At 39.2% G+C, this 21489-nt stretch overlaps 1 protein-coding gene across 1 annotated transcript; it reads left to right on the forward strand.

Moving 5' to 3' along the window:
- The first annotated feature begins 9263 nt into the window (after nucleotides 1-9263).
- On the forward strand, nucleotides 9264-10205 carry LOC140508602 (olfactory receptor 2A12-like). Its single transcript, XM_072616514.1, has one exon. The coding sequence runs from the start codon at nucleotides 9264-9266 to the stop codon at nucleotides 10203-10205; it is 942 nt and encodes a 313-aa protein (XP_072472615.1).
- The last annotated feature ends 11284 nt before the right edge of the window (nucleotides 10206-21489 follow it).

Here is a 21489-nt window from a genome sequence, read left to right on the forward strand (position 1 = left end):
CTGATTCTCACCATCCAAGATATTAACCATCATCCAATTCTCCTATCCTTAGGATGAACCGACTCAAAATATCTGTAACCTCCTGCTAAGTAAAATCCTCAATTATATCTTTAAAGACTGTGTTCTTGACTTGGGTCTCCTGTTTTCACCTTAGTATGGGGTGACCTTCGACCTGAGAAATCTCTCCCTGTAATATTGTTTCATTTTCCAACTCTGATGTAGTTACATTTTCCATTCACACTTTCTCCTAACTGTTGTATTTATGGCACCTAGGCTGGGACTGTACAAAAGTTGTATGAAAACTTCTTTTGTCAGCCTTCTGTTTCTTCTCAGCTAAATGGCTGTTGCCTTTTCTTCCACCTGAGACCACTTAGCTTGATCTTTTAAAGGAGAACCTGAATGCTGAGAATTCCCATGGAAACTAGCTAACTTTTTCCCTCTGAATTTTTTCCTACAGCAGCTCATCTCTGCTTTTACATGCAATATAGTAACCTGTTAATAAAATCCAGCCTTTCCTACATACTCCTGTCAATTCTTTCCCTGGTCTTACTTGTATTCCTTGCATACACCTTTCCAAATCTCTAGGTTTTCCCTCCTGTAACCTTGGTTCTCAGTTCTCACAAGGTCTAGTGCTTTTAGTGCATTTCCTTGCCAAGGAAGAATATGGTAAATGCTCCCATCCTAGCATATCTGCTTCTTCCTCTAAATCCTTCCTGCCTTCAAATAAAGATTTTATACCCTGCGATCCTGTTTGTGAAACCAAATATTGGCCAGGCAATATTCACAGCACTGAGGACAACTATGAACATGCCAATGTAGTTCTGAATCACAAAGTATAACAGACTCTTCATGTAGAAGAAAGAAGAAAAACATTTATTTAGACTCTAGAAAGTCAAATGCCAATAGCAGAAAGCCAACTCTGTCATAGTAACCAAGAAATCAATAAGCATTAGCATTGCGGGGGACAAAGGCATTTCCAAGCCTTCTCCCCTACTCCCATTGGGACCTTCCCACTGAAGCTTCCCACAAACAAACAAACACTCAAGAGCCTAGCTGTGCCTACTTGCCTGCATCTTTTCCAGATCTGATTAGCTTAACCAACTTCCTCTCAACTGTGTTCCATGCTTCCTGTTCCTCCCACCACATGTGACTTTGGCTGCCCTGTGATCTAAGCAGGTCACATTGGTCTACTAAAGGATGGGAAAGATCTTTCCATTTAAAATGCCATTAGAAGCCCCCATTCAGAAGTTCTCCCTCGTTATATCAATCAACCATTTGACATCAATGAGCTTTTCTAAAATAATGTTAACAGTGAATAGGACAGAAACCATTCTCTCCTTATATGACCAAAGTTCCTAGGGAGAGTGAACTCAAGCTTAAAATTCAAATGGAGTTAAATGCATACATAGAGAACACAGAGGGCTGAGGTTTCTTTGAGACTTTTGGCCCTGGGAATCCTTATATGTCTCTGCAGAATCCTCACCAATTTCACTGGAGAAATGGAAATGAAAACAATTCTGAAGTGCTACCTCACACTTATCCCATTGGATAATATTACATAAAAGGGAAATGACAACTGTTGGAGGGGATATGGGAAAAATGAGACATTACTGCACTATTGGTAGAGCTGTGAACTGATTCAGTCATCCTTCAAAGTATTCTGAAACTGTCCAAAGGGGTATAAAACCATACATACCCTTCAACCTAGCAATGTCACTCCTAGGTCTGTATTCAAAAAGAGATAAAAAACAAAAATGAAAAGAACCTGTATGTACAAAAATATGTATAACAGCTCCTTTCTGGTGCCATAGAATTGGAAAGTGAGGGGATCCCCATCAGTTGGGGAATGACTACAAACTGTGGTATGTGATTATGATGGAGTACTATCATATTTTAAGAAAGGATGAGCAGGGAGTGGAGAAAAAATGGCAGAGTAGAAACAGGGACCTGCTACAGCTCTCCCCCTTAACCTCTTAAAAAAACCTGTAGAAATGACAATAAAGAAATTCTAGAGCAGCAGAAGCTACAAAATGACAGATTGAAGCAAATTTCCAGCCCAAGACAGTCTTGAAGGTCGAGGGGAAGGGTTTATTTTTCCATAAATATTCATTGATTTTGCTCAGATTTTCAGCTTTATTAGCGTATCATTGGGCAAACTATTTCCTAATGATTGCTTTTAATTTGTCCTTTGAGAAGCTGGATGTGATTCCACTTGGTGAATATATCTTTAGTACTGACAATACTTCATTTTTCATGGCACCTTTTCCTTATCACTTTTAGTGAGATCTATTTTTGCTTTTTCTTTGTCTGAGATCATGATTGCTATCCCTGCCTTTTATACTTCAGCTGAGGCATAATAGATTCTGCTCCAACCCCTTACCTTTACTCTGTGTCTCTCTTTTTCAAGTGTATTTCTTTTAAACTACATACTGTAGGATTCTTGTTTATAATCCATTCTGCTATCCACTTTTGTTTTATGGAAGAGTTCATCCCATTCACATTCAAAGTTATGATTCCTAACTGCATATTTCCCTCCATCCTATTTTTCTTCCTGTTTATCCATCTTTCTCTCCTTTCACCCTTTCCCTGCTCTCTGATGTTTTGTTTCTGACCCTTGTCTCCCCCAATCTGCCCTCCCTTCTATTAGTCATCCCCCCTTTAATTAGCTCCTTCCCCTCCTATTTTCTATACACAACAGAGTGTATATGTTATTCCCTCTTTGACACAATTCTGCTGAGAATAAAGCTCAAGCATTCCCCCTCATCTCCCCCATCTTTCCCTCTCCTATAAAAAATTTCTCTTGCATCTTTTATTTGAGATAATTCACTCCATTTCTTTGGTGCTTTGTACATAAGCATTTTGACATTTGACATTGTTGTACTCTCCCTTTCATGTAATCCTCTTTCTCCTCCCTTAAAGTTTTCATGCCATTTCCCTCAAAGTGACTTTTACCCTCACTCTCAGTCTAGGTATACTCCTTCTAACTGCACTCTTAGTGATACAGTTCTTAAGAATTACAAGTATCACCTTGCCAAGTAGGGATGTAAACTGTTTGGTCTTATTGAATCCTTTAGGCTTTCTATTTATTTTTTTCTCTTTTTCGCGTTTTGATAGTTCAGCTTTGGTTTTTTTCCTCAGGGAAGCTTGAAAGTTTTCTATTTCATTGAATGATCAGTTTTTTTCCCTTTAAGGATTATGCTTAAATTTTCCTGGTAAGTGATTCTTGGTTGTAGTCCTACCCACTTTGCCTTCCAAAATATCATGTTCCATGACCTCTGAACCTTTAATATTGCAGTTACTAAATCCTGTGTAATCCCACCTGTGGCTGTCTTATATTTGAATTGTTTCTTTCTGTCTGTTTGCAATATTTTTTCCTTGAACTAAGATCTCTGGAATTTGGCTATAATGTTCCTAGAAGTTTTCATTTTAGGATCTCTTTCTGGAAGTGACTGATTGATTCTTACAGTTTCTATTTTATCCACTGATTCTGGGATATCAAGGCTATTTTATGTTGATAATATGTTGAAGTATGATGTCCCTGTCCTTTTGGTCATGACTTTCAGGCAGTCCATTGATTCTTAATTTATCTCTCCTGGATCTCTTTTCCAAGTCAATTGTTTTTCCAATGAAGTATTTCACATTTTCTTCTATTTTTCCCTCTTTTGCTTTTGTTTCACTGATTCTTAAAGGTAGAGTCACTAGCTTCTACCTGCTCAATGTTCATTTTTAAGGAGATATGTTCTTCAGTTAACTTTTTTACCTCCTTTCCCATTTGACCAATTTTTTACTTCAGTACATTTTTGTACTTCTTTTTCCATTTTTTTTGTACTTCCTTTACCACGCTATTTACTTTTTTTTTGATGATGCTCTTGTATCATCATCAATTCTTTTCCAAATTTTTTTCTAATTCTCTTATTTGATTTTTAACTTGTTTTTGAGCTCTTCCATAAGTTATTTTTGGAGTTCAGTACAATTCACATTTTTCTTTGGGGCTTTGCATATAGGTATTTTGCTTTGTTGTACTCTCTGTAGTTTCGGTCTTTTCTGTTAGCACAAAAACTTTCTGTGGTCAGATCCATTACTTTTGTGGTTTGCTTTTTGCTCATAATTTCCAGTTTTTTTCCTTACTTTTAAATTTGAGCTCCGCCCCTGGGGTGAAAGGAAAACTGTCCCAAACTTCTTGTGACTGGGGCTGTTGTTGCTGGCTGTTTGCCTGATGATACACTGGTGATGCCCTGAAGCTCACATGGAGCTCAATTCTTGGTGATGAACTGTGAAAGTAGGGTGGGATTTAGGGTGGGTGGAACTACTGGAGGCCACAGGAGTCTTGTCTGGTGCTGACTTAGGCATGGGAGGAACCTGTGCTGCACTGGTATTATCGCAAGTCTTACTGCTCACATGCTGCTGCATGGAGATAGGGGCAGGGTAGTCATGTGGGGTGGTTGGTGTTTCATAGTGCCACAGGGGTTTGGCAGTTCACCTATTGGTGAACTGAGGCACATGGAGGTGCTGGCACTGTCATTTGCACTTTGCACTGAGGCAAGTGGAAGGTCCCAGTGTGGATTTTTTGCCTGCTCACCTGCTGCTACACTGGGGTTCAAGTCCTAGTGCTTGCTTGCTGAAGCAGATCTTGCTGCTGGCTTGTTGTGACACTTCTTCCACTGGACTGTGCTCCCATTTTACCAAAGTGAAACAAATATTCCCTGCTGACCTTTCAAGTTTCTTGTTCTAGAAGATTGTTTTATTCCACCTTTTTGCTGGTTCTACCATTCCAGAATTCATTTTGGGGGGCTATTTTATACGTTTTTGAAGGTGATATAGGACAGGCCAGGTGATTTTTATTTATTCCACCATCTTGGCTCCAGAAAGTCTTCTATACTGCAACATTTGCATGAACTCATTTTTAATGGGAGAAGGATGTAATGGATTCATGGCCCCCAGAAGACTTTAAATTAGGAGTCTGGGTAGGCAATAATAGTAGCCACTATTTACATAGCACTTTAATGACTATAAAAATATTATCTTTTTCTACTCTCATAACCACCCTGAAAGGTAGGTGCTACTATTATCATCATTTCACAGATGAAGAAACTGAGGCAGGCAGAGATTTAAGGACATTGAAGAAGGCATCAAGAGGTAAAGGAATTTGGATAAAGATTTAATAATTGATGTTTTACCTATTTCTTTCCTTTTTTTCTTTCCCTCCTAACTCACATCCCAGATGAGTACGGCATAATGAGAAATCTCCCTCCCTTTCTCTTTCCTCATTCTAGGGTCTTTATTACTACAATATTCTTTGGATAATAAGAATTCCCAGGAAACCTATTCCCAAGTAATCTGGGGAGGAGATTGGGCAAGACAAGAGGAGGCAGATCCTCCTTGGAGGAGTTGGAGGAAGCATGTGATTCTCTCTCTGATTTCTCTGAGGAGATCTGACTATCACAGAGTGTCATAAAAACCCTAGTCAATTAGCCAATGGGGACATTACTTCTCCTGTAACCAGCAAGGCTGGGGCACCTTCTCCTTAGGTATTGCTTCTCCCTTTCTCAGAAGCTGGACACATTCTCTGCGCTGGCAGAAAGGGTTTCTCTCTCTAAAAGAAGCAGCAGTGGCTTGAGGCCAAGGCAGGGTGCAGTGAGTGGGAGTGTAGAGGAAGAAAAGGGGGGAGATTAAGCCCATGAATACTCAGGAGTTCAGAGCTGCTTTGCTGGCTGATTGGAGTGACCTGGAATCCACTGGCTACGCTGGTTACCTAGAATATTAGCCTACCCCTCACTCACGCCTCTTTTCAAAGAAGCAAGGGACCTGTTCACTGGAGGTCTTTGTCTTCCACCTGTCTGAAGGCTGAGGCAATGGTTATGTCTGGAAGGGCTAGTCTGGACAGGGGAAAAGCAGCATGAGAAGGAAGGGACTAAAGAGCCAAGGGTGCTGAGATTTAGAGATCTTCAGAGATGGAGATGAGGCACTGATTGAGAGGCTGACAAAAGCTTTGTCAGGAGATGGAGGAAATGTGAAACCTAAGAGGAAAGCTCTCCATATCCTATCTCCCCCATCTTCCTCATTCCCACATCATTCCCACGTCTCTCTTCCCCTCTTGCCTCTGTATTATCATCTCTTCTATTCATCCTATTTCCTTGCCCTCAACATTTCTTCTCTTTCCCAGTCATTCCCATTGCTTCCAATCTTACACTCCCCAACTCCTAGAGCAAGGGTTCTTTATCTGGGTTCTACAGGTCCATGCATAGATTTGGAGAATCTGGGAACTTAGATGAGGGGAAAATGTATCATTTTTTTCATTTAGCGTTTACTTTCCTTTGCAAGACTGGGAATATGACACATTTGAAAGCATGATTTTAAGAATGGGTCCATGGTGTTCAGGAGACCTCCATAGGGGTCCAGAATACAAAAAAATTTGAGATCCTTTGCCTGAATTCTTGCCTTAGACTGTCTTCCTCATACTGCTCCTCATCTCCTTTACCTTCCTACCTTGTTTTTTTCACATTTCTGTGTTGGAAGGTGAGAGATTTAAATCCTCAAAGGTTATCACCTCATTTTCAGATGGGTAAACTGAAGCCAAGAGAGCTTAAATGGTTTACCTGTGATCACTCAGATCGTCAATACCTAGACAAGGATTTTAAATAAGATTACCAGTCTTTGTACCTCATCCTCTTATGACTTTGCCATAGAGAGGATCTAAGAAGAAATACCATGAGGTTCTTCTTCATTCCTTCTCTTCATTTCCTACTTCTTCTCCTACCTCTCTGATCACACTTTCTCTTACCTTGATAATTCTTCCTCCCCTAATTTTCCCCTAAATGTGGACACTCTCTAAGGTGCTGTCTTCTGTTTTCTCTCTGTGATTGAAGAAAAGAGAATGAAACAGGGGATGAGATGGGGACAAGTTTATGACTCTGTCACTGAGGATGATGAAGCTGGTGTACACATGACTGAGGATACATCTGTTTACAGGGTAGATGTGGGGTTGATGGACCCATAAGTGAAGAGGGTGAAGTTGATGGTTCTCAGAATAGTGATAAGAAGTTTTATGGATTTATGTCTAAGAATAAGTGAATGGCTAGGGAAATGAATCAATGTCAAAACATTTGTTAAGTACTCACTTTGTGCCAAGCACAGGAAAGACAAATTGAAAAGTAAGTCAATTCTTGTTCTCAGACAACTCAAGTGTTAATGCTAACATGTCACATTGGAAGGGCGCAGGAAGAAGGATGACAATGCATTTTCTTATTCTCATTTCCATTGATAGAACTACATCCATTTCTGATATTGAACCAAATCTGAGTGCTAAGGACTTTGGTGGCAAGAATTTTCTTTTATTGGTCTTAGTCAGTTGTACCTATATAAGAATTATCCACTTAGGTGAAATTGGAGGAGTACCATCCCTGATAAAGTCAGGTGCACTGACAATTTCTAAGCCTTTGCTTATGCTGTTTCCATGTCTACAATGCCCTCCTTCACTCCTCCCCAACTATCTAAATTGTACTCACCAAGAATCTTAGAATTTTAAGCTTAGAAAAGACCACAGCGACCATTTGGTCCATGCTTGAGAAGGAATTGGTTTTACTCTATACATGACAAGTTGGTCTTGCAGTCTCAGTATGAATACCTTCAGTGACAGGGAAATCATGATCCCTGGAGACGGACCATTTCGTTTTTATACAGGAAGTCCTTTTCCTGAACCTAGGCTTAAATTTGCTTCTTTCTATCTCCCCCCTATTGCTAAACTCTGGGATCAAAATGAACAAATCTGGTTATTCATCCATGTAACAAGCCTTCAAATAATAATCACCTCTCCAGTACCTCTGAATCTTATCCTTTGAAGCCCGAGCGTCTTCGATGCCCTCAAATAATCCACATTTATTCCCACTGATTTTCATATTTCTTAGATATAATTTCATTAGGAAATACTATCTATCATCATTTAAAATTTCAGAAGAGAGCTGAATGATTTCATCCATGGAGTGGCTCCCTCTACTTGTGCAGAATGAAAACCTGGCATGCCTCAAGTAAGCTGTTCCATGAATTGTTGTGGTCTTCCTATTCTCCATTTTAATCAATCTTAAAGGGGTGGCTTTGATTTCAAGAGTCTTATGAGGTAGAAATAGATGGGGATTTAAATCTTAGTTACACTACTTGCTTCCTATGTGACCTTCAGCAAATTAGTTAACTTCCCTGTGCCTCAGTTTCTTCATTGGCATAATGGGGGAGGGAATGGTGGATTAAATGATCTCTTCCAACTCTGAGTCTTCTCATCTTAGATTCTCCCAGACTTGGCAAGGATCACCTGGAATCCTTCAAGAGATAAATGGAGCCTTCCTCACTCTCTTCCAAAAAAGAGGTATCCTTAGGAATTTTGCTTGTTCATGAAATTTAAGGCAGTATAGTGGTCTGGAAAAAAATAACACAACCTCCCTACCTCATGAATAACATAACAAACCCATTCCCATGTGGTGCTAAGACTTTGTATGGGACAGAGAAAATATAGCTACCAAGAGTTTACGGGAGAAAAGATCTAGAAGTCTTAGTGTGTTTCAAGGGTCATGATGAATTTAATATGGGATATGGCAGACAAAAAAGGTAACATGCTCTTACACTGCATTAAGATGGGAGTAATTTGCAGGATGAGGAAATGCTTATTTTATCTGAATTCAGAGGGAGGAACTTAAGGCAGTAGCTGAAAGTTAAGGAGTAGATTTCAGTTTAGTATATGGAAAAGTTGGTTCTAACTTAGAGTTAATTAAAAAGGGAAAGAACTGTCAGTAGCAATCTTTCAACAAATACTAAATTTTTCTTGTTGAAGATACTCTAGAAAAGACTCTTCCTCAGATGGGACCCTTAGAAAATGCATTCTGAGCTCTTCTCCTCTGAGATCCTGTAGCAATCAGGGGACACCAACACTGGAAGCAGTGGGACACCAGGGAAGAAGTAAATGACAGGCCATAACCCTTGCCCTGCCTCTTCTCCTGACTTGACATCTAATCTTGAGTAAGTCATCTTCCTTCTTTGGCCTGTGATGACCTCATAGATGAAATGAGAGGTTGGACCAGTTGATCTTTGAAGATCCCTGAAGCTCCAAGACTCCATGATGCTGGAATTGCACCCAGTCTCTCAGGGAAGGCCTGTTCAAGATGGGCTCTTCAACTGAGTAACTCAGAGTGCCCTGGGTCTCTCTACCCTTATTCAATGCTGAGGTCCCTAGCCTTCGCCATATTCTCTTTTTCCCTCTCCAGGGCTCTACTCTCTCAATGTCCCCAGCATTAAACCACAGTTCTGTTATGGAATTTGTCCTGCTTGGCTTCTCCAGTGACCCCACCTCAAATAGGATTCTTTTCATCATCTTTCTCCTTCTCTACCTCTGCTCAGTCCTGGGCAATGGACTCATCATCATTCTCATGTGTCTAGATTCTCACCTCCACTCACCTATGTACTTTTTCCTCAGCATTTTCTCCCTACTGGATGTGGGCTATGCCACTACCACAATGCCTCAGATGTTGGTACACTTCCTTTCCAGTTCTAAGCTCATCTCCTTTGAAGGCTGCTGGCTGCAGATGTATGCATTTAGTGCTCTGGGTATCAGTGAGTGCATCTTGTTTGTGATCATGGCCTATGACTGTTATGTAGCCATCTGCTTCCCACTGTGTTACATGCTCATTCTTAACTGGGGCCTGTGTGTGAAATTGGTGATAGGGACCTGTGCTTCTGGTTTCTTCTTCTCCCTAGTCCACACCTTTTTTACCATGAATCTCCCCTTCTGTGGTCCTAATATGGTGAACCACTACTTCTGTGAGGGTCCCTCAGTCCGGAGTCTGGCTTGCATGGACACACACCTTATTGAGATGGTAGACTTAGTCATAAGCATCTTCATGGTATTAGGGCCTCTGTCACTCATCCTGGCCTCCTATATCTGCATCACCTTGGCCATCCTCAAGATCAAGTCCACCCAAAGCCACTGTAAAGCCTTCTCCACTTGTGCTTCCCACCTAACTGTAGTCACTCTGTTCTTTGAACCTGCCATATATGTCTATATGAGACCCAACTCCAGCTACACGCCAGAGAGAGATAAGCAGATCTCACTCTTGTACAATGTGTTCACTGCCCTGCTCAACCCTGTGGTCTACAGCCTTAGGAATAAGGACATAAAGGCAGCATTCATCAAGGTAGTAGTGCAGAACAGAGTGGTCTGGTGAGTAGAGAGTCTTGAAATAGACTATTCTTTCCCTTTACTTTTCTTTTTGAGACTGCGCTTCTCTATCTCACCCAGGCTAGAAGTATAGCCACCACTTATGGTAGCAACCGCACTGCTGATCAGAACCCTTGACCCCCTCTGTTTTTGGTCTGGGTGAATTTGTAGACATGTTGTTTTCCTCTTCCCTTTTTCCTCTTGTCCTCTGCTCTGGAAGGACTTGCCATATTGCTGCTGTACTTAATGTAACCACCTGAATAGCTTTACCACTATCACACCTGAGAACTCCTGAACTCAGTTGATCCACTATTCTTAGCCTCTCCTAATAGCAGGGATTGTAGGTATGTGCTACCACCCAGAGCAGGCAGGAGTCATCCATTCCTACTAGGCTTGGGACCTTGGTCTGTGATCTACAACAAACCTATAGCATCACCTACCTTTCAGAGTTAACCAGAACAAACCAGACTTCATCTTAGTCCTCATCATGCTAATGGATGCAGAAAGGGTAGTCTTAGATTTGGAAACTCTTCTCAGACACAGAAGCTTAGATTCACAGATCTCTTCCTCATCTATAAAATGGGGATGAAAATATTTGCCCCTTACTCCCTCACAACGTAATTATAAGGAAAGTATTTTGCAGTTCTTAAAGTGACACATATATTTGAGTTATCAAAATTAATCAATACTGATGGTACATATTTATGTGGAAGGAATCATTTACAAATATTTATGGAGTCCTTACCACTTGCCTCGCCCTGTGCCAATCTTGTGGGAGACTCCCAGCAATGCAATGAAGTCTTCCTCAATCAAGAACCCAAAGGGAAGAGCTAAATAAAATTCATTCCCTCAAACTTTTTGTAATCACATTCAGTTCCAGTTTTAACTTCTTTTGTATCTCTTGCCCTTCTGGAGTCAACCAGAAGATTCTTCATTGCTTCAAATTACCAGACCCTCAGTCACTCTTAGCCAGAGGAAGGCTAACGAAATCTCTATTTGTTGTTTTGAAACTAGGCAGGGAAATTTGGACATGCTATAAAGTACGGATAAAGATCCCTCCATCATGAATGCCTAGAAGCAAGCTCACTCCAAGCTTCCAATATTTGCCTGGAATGCTGACTGAGCATGCCTGAAATAGGGGTGGGGTGTCTGTGATGATACATGAAAAACGAGACAGTCATTTCCTACAAGAATCTTAGATTCTACTGAATGAAAGAAACATTTAAAACAAATCATTAAAATTAAATATATGGAAAAAATAAAAATGATTTGGGAGAAGTAGGGAGATGGGTGTTGTAAGAAATTTGAGGTGAGGATACTGATAAGATGGCTATGCAGGTCAGAAAATTCCAAACTCTCAAGATTTTCCCCCAAAAAAGAGATAAAATAGCACCTTAGAGTGAACTAAGTGAGGGTAGGGTAAAAATAAACAAGAACAGGGGCACAAGTGGGGTCTTTCTGGGTCAATTTGAGAAGATCTGAAGAAAAAACTCCTGAAGAGGTTTGGTATAAAAACATCTCTAGGCTATGGTTGACTTTCACAACTAGCTGCAAACAGCTTTAAAAACAAACGCAAGCCTTAGGTTTAGTTCGTTTGAGAAGTTACTTAGGCCCTAGCCACAGGAATTTCCCCTGCCCCCTATAGTGAGGGGTGTTTGGCATCTGAGCCAGGGATGATCACAGGAACCTCTGCTGACAAAGAACACCAGACCCAGCTGTGCTGTGAAGAGTGGCAGGAGTGAGAAGGAAAGAGCACATGCTCGTTGAGTGCAGAAGCAGTGGAACAGAAAGCTCTGGCTGTGGACACTTATAGGAAGCTGGAGGTTTGACAGGTTCTAGGCTAGAGGGGAGAGCTGAAGATCTGGGGCAAGAGGCACCATACCCCATATCCCTGGACTAGAGGTGCTTACAAAAATTAAGCTATTACCACAGAAAAAAGTGCACAGGCAAAGGAGAAAGAATCCAACCATAGAAAGCTGTTATGGGAATAGAGACGATTGGGTTCATCTTCAGAGAAGGATATTGAAGAAACCCCAAAAGAACAACGTCAAATGGTCACCTGCCCTAAAAGAATTTCACAAAAGATCTTGAAAATGACTTTAAAAATCAAGTGATAGAAATGAAGGAAAAACCAAAAAAATATGAATAATCCAAAAAAAACCGAAGAAAATTATGAAAGAAAAGTCAACCAATTAGAAAAGGAGATCCAGAATCTTAAGAAAGAAAATGACACCTTCAAAATTGAGGTAATTTAAATAGAAAGATCTTTCTCATTAATTGATAAGGCTATATTATTTGCTTAAATCACCTGGAAGCCTAATTCACGTGTTGTAGGAGGAGCATACTGAAGAGGCAGAACAAGAATGGTGGAGGCGGAACCAGGATGAAATGAGTGAGTGGGGTCAGGTCAGAGGGAATAGAAGGCAGGCCAACTGATACAGCATGACAGTTGACAATGAGAAGACCCTGGCTGAGTGGAGGAGGTTTGAGAATTGATTTACCCCCTGCTGTGATGATGTTTATTAACTTCTTGATCACCATGACGGATTTGGCTTTCTGGTTCTGGGATTTGGCTTTCTGGTGCTTAAATAAATGTTTTCCTTCTGCCTTCTATATGGAGAGTCTTTTATATCTGGCAATTGAGAACTGCAATGGCATATTCATAGTCACCACCAGTGTTGTGAATATTTCCTTGGTGATACAACAAGGGAGGAAAGTAGAAAGAAAAAAAAAACTCATCAATCACCACTTAAAAGAGATCCTATGAGGAAAACTCACAGGAATATTATAGTCATACTGAACTTGCCAGCTCAAAGATAAAACATTAAAAACAACAAAATAAAAGAATTTAAATATGATGGTGCCACAATAAGAATTACACAAAACCTAGCAGCAGAGACATTAAAGGATCACAGATCTTGGAACATTGTATATCAAAAAGAAAAAGAACAAGGGTTCTAGCCAGAAATATCATACCCCACAAAGTTAAGTATAATCCTGAATGAACAAAAAATGGACATTTGATCAACTGTCAGACTTTCAAGACTCTGCTAAAAAGAAAAAAAGCCAAGAGAAACATAAGGTACATACCAAAGACTGACTACAAGGGATTAAAGAAGGATAGACCATTTACTTTTTATATTTGTAAAATGCAATATATATATATATATGATTCTTATTAATAATTAGATAGCTCATAAAAAAGATTGGAGTAAGCCTGAGGATATGAATTTTAAAAGTAAAACTATTTAGGAAGAGCTAAAAAGAATAATTATTTCATATAAATGAGATGCAAGAGGAAGAATTGACACAGAGGGATTATATGGGGGAGAGGCCTGGGAGTTCTTTTAACCTACTTTCATCAGGAATGGGTTTAAGAGGGAACAATACATATTTATTTAGAAGAGTAAAAAAGGCTTTTAAATTCAAAAGAAATAAAATGGTAAGAGAATGAGGAGAGAGGAGAGGACAAGGGAGGGACTTTTAGAGGGGAAGGTGAGGGGGCGATAGAGGGTGTTGAGATTTGTGGGAATGGGAGGGTAGGCAAGGGATCCTTGGAGGAGGGTAGGCAAGTAACAAGAGGGCAAAGTAGCAGTTAGAAGCAAAGTAGAGGCAGGAGGAATAGGAAGCAAGAGATATGCACAAACAAAAACAAAGATCAGGAGTAGAATTTGTTTGGGAAAGTGTGTGTCTATGTATGTACATATGTCTATCTGTGTATGCATATGTGTGTGTGTGTGTGTGTGTGTGTGTGTGTGTGTGTGTGTGTGTGTGTATAGCTTAGAGAAATATATCCACACTTAATTGTAGCCTTCTGAGGGGAGGGAAAAAAAGAACAAAGTAAAAAGTGAGCAGAGAACAACAGAGAACAAAAGCAAACTTACAAGAAAGTAAAGAAAAGATGGACACCTCTCAACACAACGTGTAGTATTTATCATACAGGCTTTCTTGAGATGAAAATTTATTGTTACATATTTTGAAACCTCTCATGTTCTATTATGCACATGACATGCTTTTTTCCTTTTCTTATTTTGTATTTAAGTGCCAATATTTAAATTTATGATGTGTTTTTGTTTCTTTTTCTATTCTGTATTTGTGTTCTGTTGTGTGAGTCTAAAATAAAATTTAAAAAAATAAGTTGCAACCAGACATTTAAAAAAAAGCAATTTGAGGATGAAGAGATAACTTAGAATAAGAGTAGAAAAATCATATATTGTAGGGAAATCCCATACCTTGTGTATGTTATATGTTAATTTTTGTTTACATATTATCTCTCCCATTAGAATACATACTTTTTTCCTTAATAGTATTTTTTCCATTTATATGTATAGACAGTAAACATTTTTCTACATCAGTCATGTTGTGAAAGAGGAATCAGAACAAAAGGGAAAAACCACAAGCAAGGAAAAAAGTAAAAGGAGAGAGGGGGGTGGAGCCAAGATGGCAGAGTGAGAGCAATGACTCACCTAAGCTCCTGGACAAACTCCTTTGGATACCTCTGAAAGGAGAATCTGACTAAATTTTGGAGGTGCAGAATCCAGTGGGAAACACACTGCGATGGATTCGGAGCCCGGGTTAGACTGGAAGGTCCACGGGAAGGATCTGTTCCATGGGGGTGAGCCCCCAGCGCACAGTGCAGCGCAGTCAGCGCAGTGGAGAAGAAGGGACCAGAGAAGCCTGAGAGCGGCGGGAGGAACCAGCAGAGTGGGAGACAAGCCAAACCGAGCTGGTGAGAGCCGCTGAGTGCCAGATATCAGTGCAGCAGCTCCTGAAACCTTCAGCCTGAAGATGAAACTTCTGTAAGTCACCTACTTGAACTTCCGGGAGCCAGGATGGCAGAGTGATCAGTAAATGCTCTCTCCTCCCCATCTGATGACTGTGAAAGAACCATAAAATATTTCCCCTGAAAAATCCTGGATCAGCGGGAACAGCAGAAGGGGCAAATAGTCTCATAAGACCTGAGCCTAGGAAAATAGCTAAGGGGGATTCCTCCTACTGTTGTGGAGATGAACTGGAAGGACAGAGGACTCAGGGCAGAGAAAACTTGCACTAAGACCCAGGCAAGCCTCAGCGCCGGGAGAGGAGCCCCAGGAAGGGTGGGAACACGCATTAGCATCTAGGCGTGCCTCAGTCCTCCAGGGGAAAAGGGAAGACAATAGGGAAGCTGGGATCACCATCCCCTGAGCTTGCCTTTGCCTCAGTTCAGCTGAGGAGATCTCCTGTGACCAGACGATTCCTCCCACACACTTAACAAGCTAACCCCAGGGTTGATCCAGGAAACAAAAAACAAAAACCTGCTTTTAGCTTTTTCACACATCAGCTCAACACAAAGTTCTGTAGCTTCTGACTGAAAGAACCAGAAGCTACAACACTCAGTCAACATCATGAACAGGAAAAGGCAGACAAAAGGTGAAAAAACCATAGAATCTTTCTATGGGGATAAGGACCAAAACATAAACACCAAAGAGGTCAGAGCTGAGACTGTACTTCCATCTGAAACTTCAGAAGGGACTATGAATCTCTCGCACGCACAAGCAGCCCTCCTGGAACAGCTGAAGAAGGAAATAGAAGAAAAACTGGCCAATGATTTTAAAATCATAAAAAAAGAATTCACTGATGAGAACATCACTCTGAAAAGGAAAATTGAGCAAATGGAAAAGGAAGTTCAAAAATTTACTGGAGAAAATAATTCCCTAAAAGGAAGAGTTGATCAAACGGAAAAGGAAACTCAAAACCTAATTGGGAAAATTGGTCGAATGGAAAAGGAAGTACGAAAATTAAGTGGAGAAAATAGCTCCTTAAAGGGAAAAATTGGTCAGATGGAAAAGGAGATGCAAAAGTTAACTGAAGAACACAATATGATAAAGATTAGAATTGGGCAAGTAGAAACTAATGACTCAATGAGGCAACAAGAATCAGTCAAACAAAATCTAAAGAATGAAAAGATAGAAAAAAATGTAAAATATTTAACTGGAAAAACAACTGACCTGGAAAATAGATCCAGGAGAAAAAATTTAAGAATTATTGGCCTGCCAGAAACCCATGATGAAGAAAAGAGTCTGGACAATATCTTCCAGGAAATCATCAAGGAAAACTGCCCAGAAGTGCTAGATTCAGAGGGCAAAATAGTCATCGAAAGAATCCACCTTTCCCCTCCCGAAAGGGATCCCAAACTCAAAACCCCAAGAAATATCGTTGCCAAATTCCAGAGCTGTCAAGTGAAGGAGAAAATACCTCAAGCAGCCAGAAAGAAACAATTCAAATATCAAGGACATACAGTCAGGATCACACAGCACCTTGCAGCTTCTACATTAAAAGATCGAAAGAATTGGAACCCAATATTCTGTAAGGCAAAGGAGTTGGGACTTCAACCAAGGATCAACTACCCAGCAAAGTTCAGCATAACATTTCAGGCAAGGAGAAAGTCGTTCAACGAAATAAGGGATTTCCGGAGCTTCCTGACCAAAACGCCAGAACTCAATAGACAATTCGATCTTCAAATGCAGGTCTCAAGAGAATCATAAAAAGATAAACAGGGGGGAAAAAAGAAAAACAAAAACTTGTTACTCAATTAGGGCAAAATGTTTACCTCCCTATAAGGGAAGATGATACCTGTTAATCTTGAGAAATGTGCAGCTATTATGATAAAAGGGATATACATAAAGGGAATGGGTATAAAGTAAATGATGTCATGTCAAAAATATGATTTAAGTATGAGAAGGGATTGTAATAGGAGGTGTGAAAAGGAGGAAGCAGAAAATGGCAAATTACATCACAGGAAGAAGTACAAAATTATAGTACAGGGAAGGAGGGGAGAGAGATGAGCACTGTTTGAGAGATACTCTCATCTGATTTGTTTAAAGGAGGGAACAATAAACTTAAGTAGATAATCCTCACTACCTCTATAGGTAGTAGGAGGGGAAGGGGGAAGAAAGGGGAGGGAGGCTAAAAGGGAGGGAAGAAGCAGCAAGAGTAAAGGGGAGTAAAAGGGAGGGGGGCTATAAGAAGGAGGGAAAGGTTGCAGGAGAAAAGTGAATACTATTGAGGAGGGGAAGGGAGACGGCAGAGATAAAAGCACAAATGGCGGGAAAGAGGATGGAGGGCAATACACAGATGGTAATCATAACTGTGAATGTGAATGGAATGAATTCTCCCATAAAACGGAGACGGATAGCAGAATGGATTAAAAGCCATAATCCAACAATATGCTGCTTACAAGAAACACATTTGAAATGGAGGGATACACATAGGATAAAGGTCAAAGGATGGAGCAGAATATATTGTGCTTCAGCTCATGTAAGAAAGGCAGGAGTAGCAATCCTAATCTCAGACAAAGCAAAAGCAGAAATAGATCTAATCAAAAGGGATAAGGATGGAAACTATATCCTGCTAAAAGGCACCGTAGACAATGAAGCAATATCATTACTAAACATGTATGCTCCAAGTGGTATAGCATCCAGATTCTTAGAGGAGAGGTTGGGGGAGTTGAAGGAAGAAATTGACAGCAAAACTATACTAGTGGGGGACCTCAACCTCCCCCTCTCTGAACTCGATAAATCTAACCTCAAAATAAACAAGAAAGAGGTTAAGGAGGTAAATAAAACTCTGGATAAGGTAGATATGATAGATCTTTGGAGAAAATTGAATGGGAATAGAAAGGAATATATGTTTTTCTCAGCAGTACATGGAACATTTACAAAAACTGACCATGTGCTAGGACATAAAAATCTCACAATCCAGTGCAGAAAGGTAGAGATAATCAATGCATCCTTCTCAGATCATAATGCAATAAAAATTACATGTAATAAAAGGCCATGGAAAGATAAACCAAAAATCAACTGGAAATTAAATAATCTAATCCTAAAGAAGGAATGAGTTAGAGAAGAAATCATAGAAACAATCAACAATTTCATTCAAGAGACTGACAATAATGAGACAACATACCAAATCTTATGGGATACTGCAAAAGCAGTTCTTAGGGGAAGTTTTATATCTTTGAATGCCTACATAAATAAAATAGAGAAAGAAGAGTTCAACGACTTGGGCTTGCAGTTGAAAAAGCTGGAAAAAGAACAAAATGAAAATCCCCAAGTAAATACCAAATTAGAAATATTGAAAACCAAAGGAGAGATTAATAAAATTGAAATTAAGAAAATGATTGAATTAATAAATAAAATCAATAGTTGGTTTTCTGAAAAAAACTAATAAAATTGATAAACCTTTGGTCAATTTGATTAAAAAAAAGAAAGAAGAAAATAAAATTACTAATGTTAAAAATGAAAGAGGTGAACTCACCTCCAATGAGGAGGAAATTAAAACAATAATTAGAAACTACTTTGCCCAACTTTATGCCCACAAATTCGATAATCTAAACGAGATGGATGAATATTTTAAAAAATACAAATTGCCCAGATTAACAGAAGAGGAAGTTGAATACTTAAACAAGCCCATCTCAGAAAAAGAAATTGAACAAGCCATCAATGAACTCCCTAGGAAAAAATCTCCAGGGCCAGATGGATTCACAAGTGAATTCTATCAAACATTTAAAGAAGAGTTAATTCCAATACTATATAGACTATTTTTCAAAATTGGGGAAGAAGGAGTCCGTCCAAATTCTTTCTATGATACAAATATGGTTTTGATACCCAAACCAGGAAGAGACAAAAGAGAGAAAGAAAATTATAGACCAATTTCCCTAATGAATATAGATGCTAAAATTTTAAATAAGATTTTAGTAAAATGAATACAGCCTCTTATCATGAGAATAATACATTATGATCAGGTAGGATTCATACCAGGAATGCAGGGCTGGTTCAATATTAGGAAAACTATTAGCATTATCGATCACATCAACAACAAAGCTAACAAAAACCTCATGATTATCTCAATAGATGCAGAAAAAGCTTTTGACAAAATACAACACCCATTCCTATTAAAAACACTGGAGAACATAGGAATAAAGGGAACTTTCCATAAAATAATAAACAGTATCTATCTAAAACCTTCAGCAAGCATTATATGCAATGGGGATAAGCTAGCTGCATTCCCAATAAGATCAGGGGTGAAACAAGGATGTCCATTATGACCTCTATTATTCAATATGGTACTAGAAATGTTAGCTGTAGAAATTAGACAAGATAAAGATATTGAAGGAATAAAAATAGCCAAAGAAGAAACTAAGTTATCGCTCTTTGCAGATGATATGATGATTTACTTAGAGAATCCCAGAGATTCAATAAAAAAAACTACTTGAAATAATAAACAACTTTGGCAAAGTTGCAGGTTACAAAATAAACCCACAAAAATCTTCTGCATTCCTATATATAAGCAACGAAGTCCAACAGCAAGAGATAGAAAGAGAAATCCCATTTAAAGCTAGGGTAGACAGTATAAAATACTTAGGAGTCTACCTGCCAAAACAAACCCAGGGATTATATGAACACAATTACAAGACACTTTTTGCACAAATAAAGTCAGATTTAAGTAAGTGGAAAAACATCAGTTGCTCATGGGTAGGCCGTGCTAATATAATAAAAATGACAATTCTACCTAAATTAATTTACTTATTTGGTGCCAAACCAATTAAACTATCAGATAATAACTTTCTAGAGCTGGATAAATAATATCAAAATTCATTTGGAAGAACAAAAGGTCCAGAATATCAAAAGGACTAATGAAAAGAAATGCTTGGGAAGGTGGCCTAGTGCTACCAGACTTCAAATTGTACTATAAAGCAGCAATTATCAGAACCACTTGGTATTGGCTAAGAAACAGAGAGGTAGACAAGTGGAATAGACTTGGCACTCAAGACGCAGTAGGCAAGGAATATAGCAACCTTCTGTTTGATAAACCCAAGGACCCCAGCTTCTGGGATAAGAACTCACTGTTTGACAAAAATTGCTGGGAAAACTGGATAGCAGTGTGGCGGAAATTAGGCATAGACCCATACCTGACACCGTACACAAGAATGAAGTCCAAATGGGTACATGATTTAGGTATAAAGATTGATACCATGAATAAACTGGAGAAGCAAGGAATTTATCAGATTTATGGAGAAGGGAAGAATTTTTTACTAATGAAGAGATAGAAAGCATTATCAAATGCAAAATGGATAATTTTATTACATTAAACTGAGAAGTTTTTGCACAACCAAACCCAATGCAACCAAAATTCGGAGGGATGTAGTAAAATTTTTACAGCTAAGCTCGGGGATAAAGGCCTCATTTCTAGAATATTTAGAGAAGTGACTCAAATGTATAATCATACAAGTCATTCCCCAATTGATAAATGGTCAAAGGATACGAACAGGCAATTTTTGGAAGAAGAAATTAAAGATATCTATAATCATATGAAAAAATGCTCTAAACCACTTTTGATTAGAGAGATGCAAATCAAAACAACTCTGAGGTACCACATCACACCTACAAGATTGGCAAACATGACAGAACAAGAAAATGATAAATGCTGGAGAGGATGTGGGAGAGTTGGAACACTAATTCATTGTTGGTGGAGCTGTGAGCTGATCCAACCATTCTGGAGAGCAATTTGGAACTATGCCTAAAGGGCTACAAAAATGTGCATACCCTTTGACCCAGCAATATCACTACTAGGACTGTATCCCCAAGAGATCATAAAAATGGGAAAAGGTCCCACATGTACAAAAATATTTATAACAGCACTCTTTGTAGTTGCCAAAAACTGGAAGTCAAGGGGATGTCCATCAATTGGGGAATGGCTCAATAAATTATGGTATATGAATGTAATGGAGTACTATTGTGCCATAAGAAATGATGAACAAGAAGACTTCAGAGAGGCCTGGAAGGACTTATATGATCTGATGCTGAGTGAAAGGAGCAGAAGCAGGAGAACTTTGTGCACTGCAACGACCACAGTGTGCGAGAGTTTTTTCTGGTAGACTTGGAATTCTGAAATAATGCAAGAACTTGTTTTAAAAAATCCCAATGGTGGATTTCTAAGGCAAAATGCCTTCCACACTCAGAGAAAGAAATATGGAAGTCATTCGCAGAATGTAGCAGATCATGTTTGTGTGTATGCGTGTTTTTGTGTATCATGTTTTGATTTGTTATATGATTTCTTCCATTTATTTTAGTTTGACTACGTAGCATGACTATAGTGAAAATGTACTCAATAGAAAAGTTTATGTAGAACCTATACAGAATTGTATGCGGTTGTGGGGGGGTAAGGGGGTAGTGGGGGGTAGGTGTGGGGGGGATAAAATTTTAATTTTATGGAAGCGATTGTAAACCATTAAAAAAAAAAAGAAAGAAAAG

The sequence above is a fragment of the Notamacropus eugenii genome, chromosome 5 (genome assembly GCF_028372415.1).
Source record: "Notamacropus eugenii isolate mMacEug1 chromosome 5, mMacEug1.pri_v2, whole genome shotgun sequence".
NCBI lineage: Eukaryota > Metazoa > Chordata > Mammalia > Diprotodontia > Macropodidae > Notamacropus > Notamacropus eugenii.

Excerpts from the sequence above, each read along its gene's own strand:
- LOC140508602 (XM_072616514.1), top strand. The coding sequence starts at position 9,264 with ATGTCCCCAGCATTAAACCACAGTTCTGTTATGGAATTTGTCCTGCTT.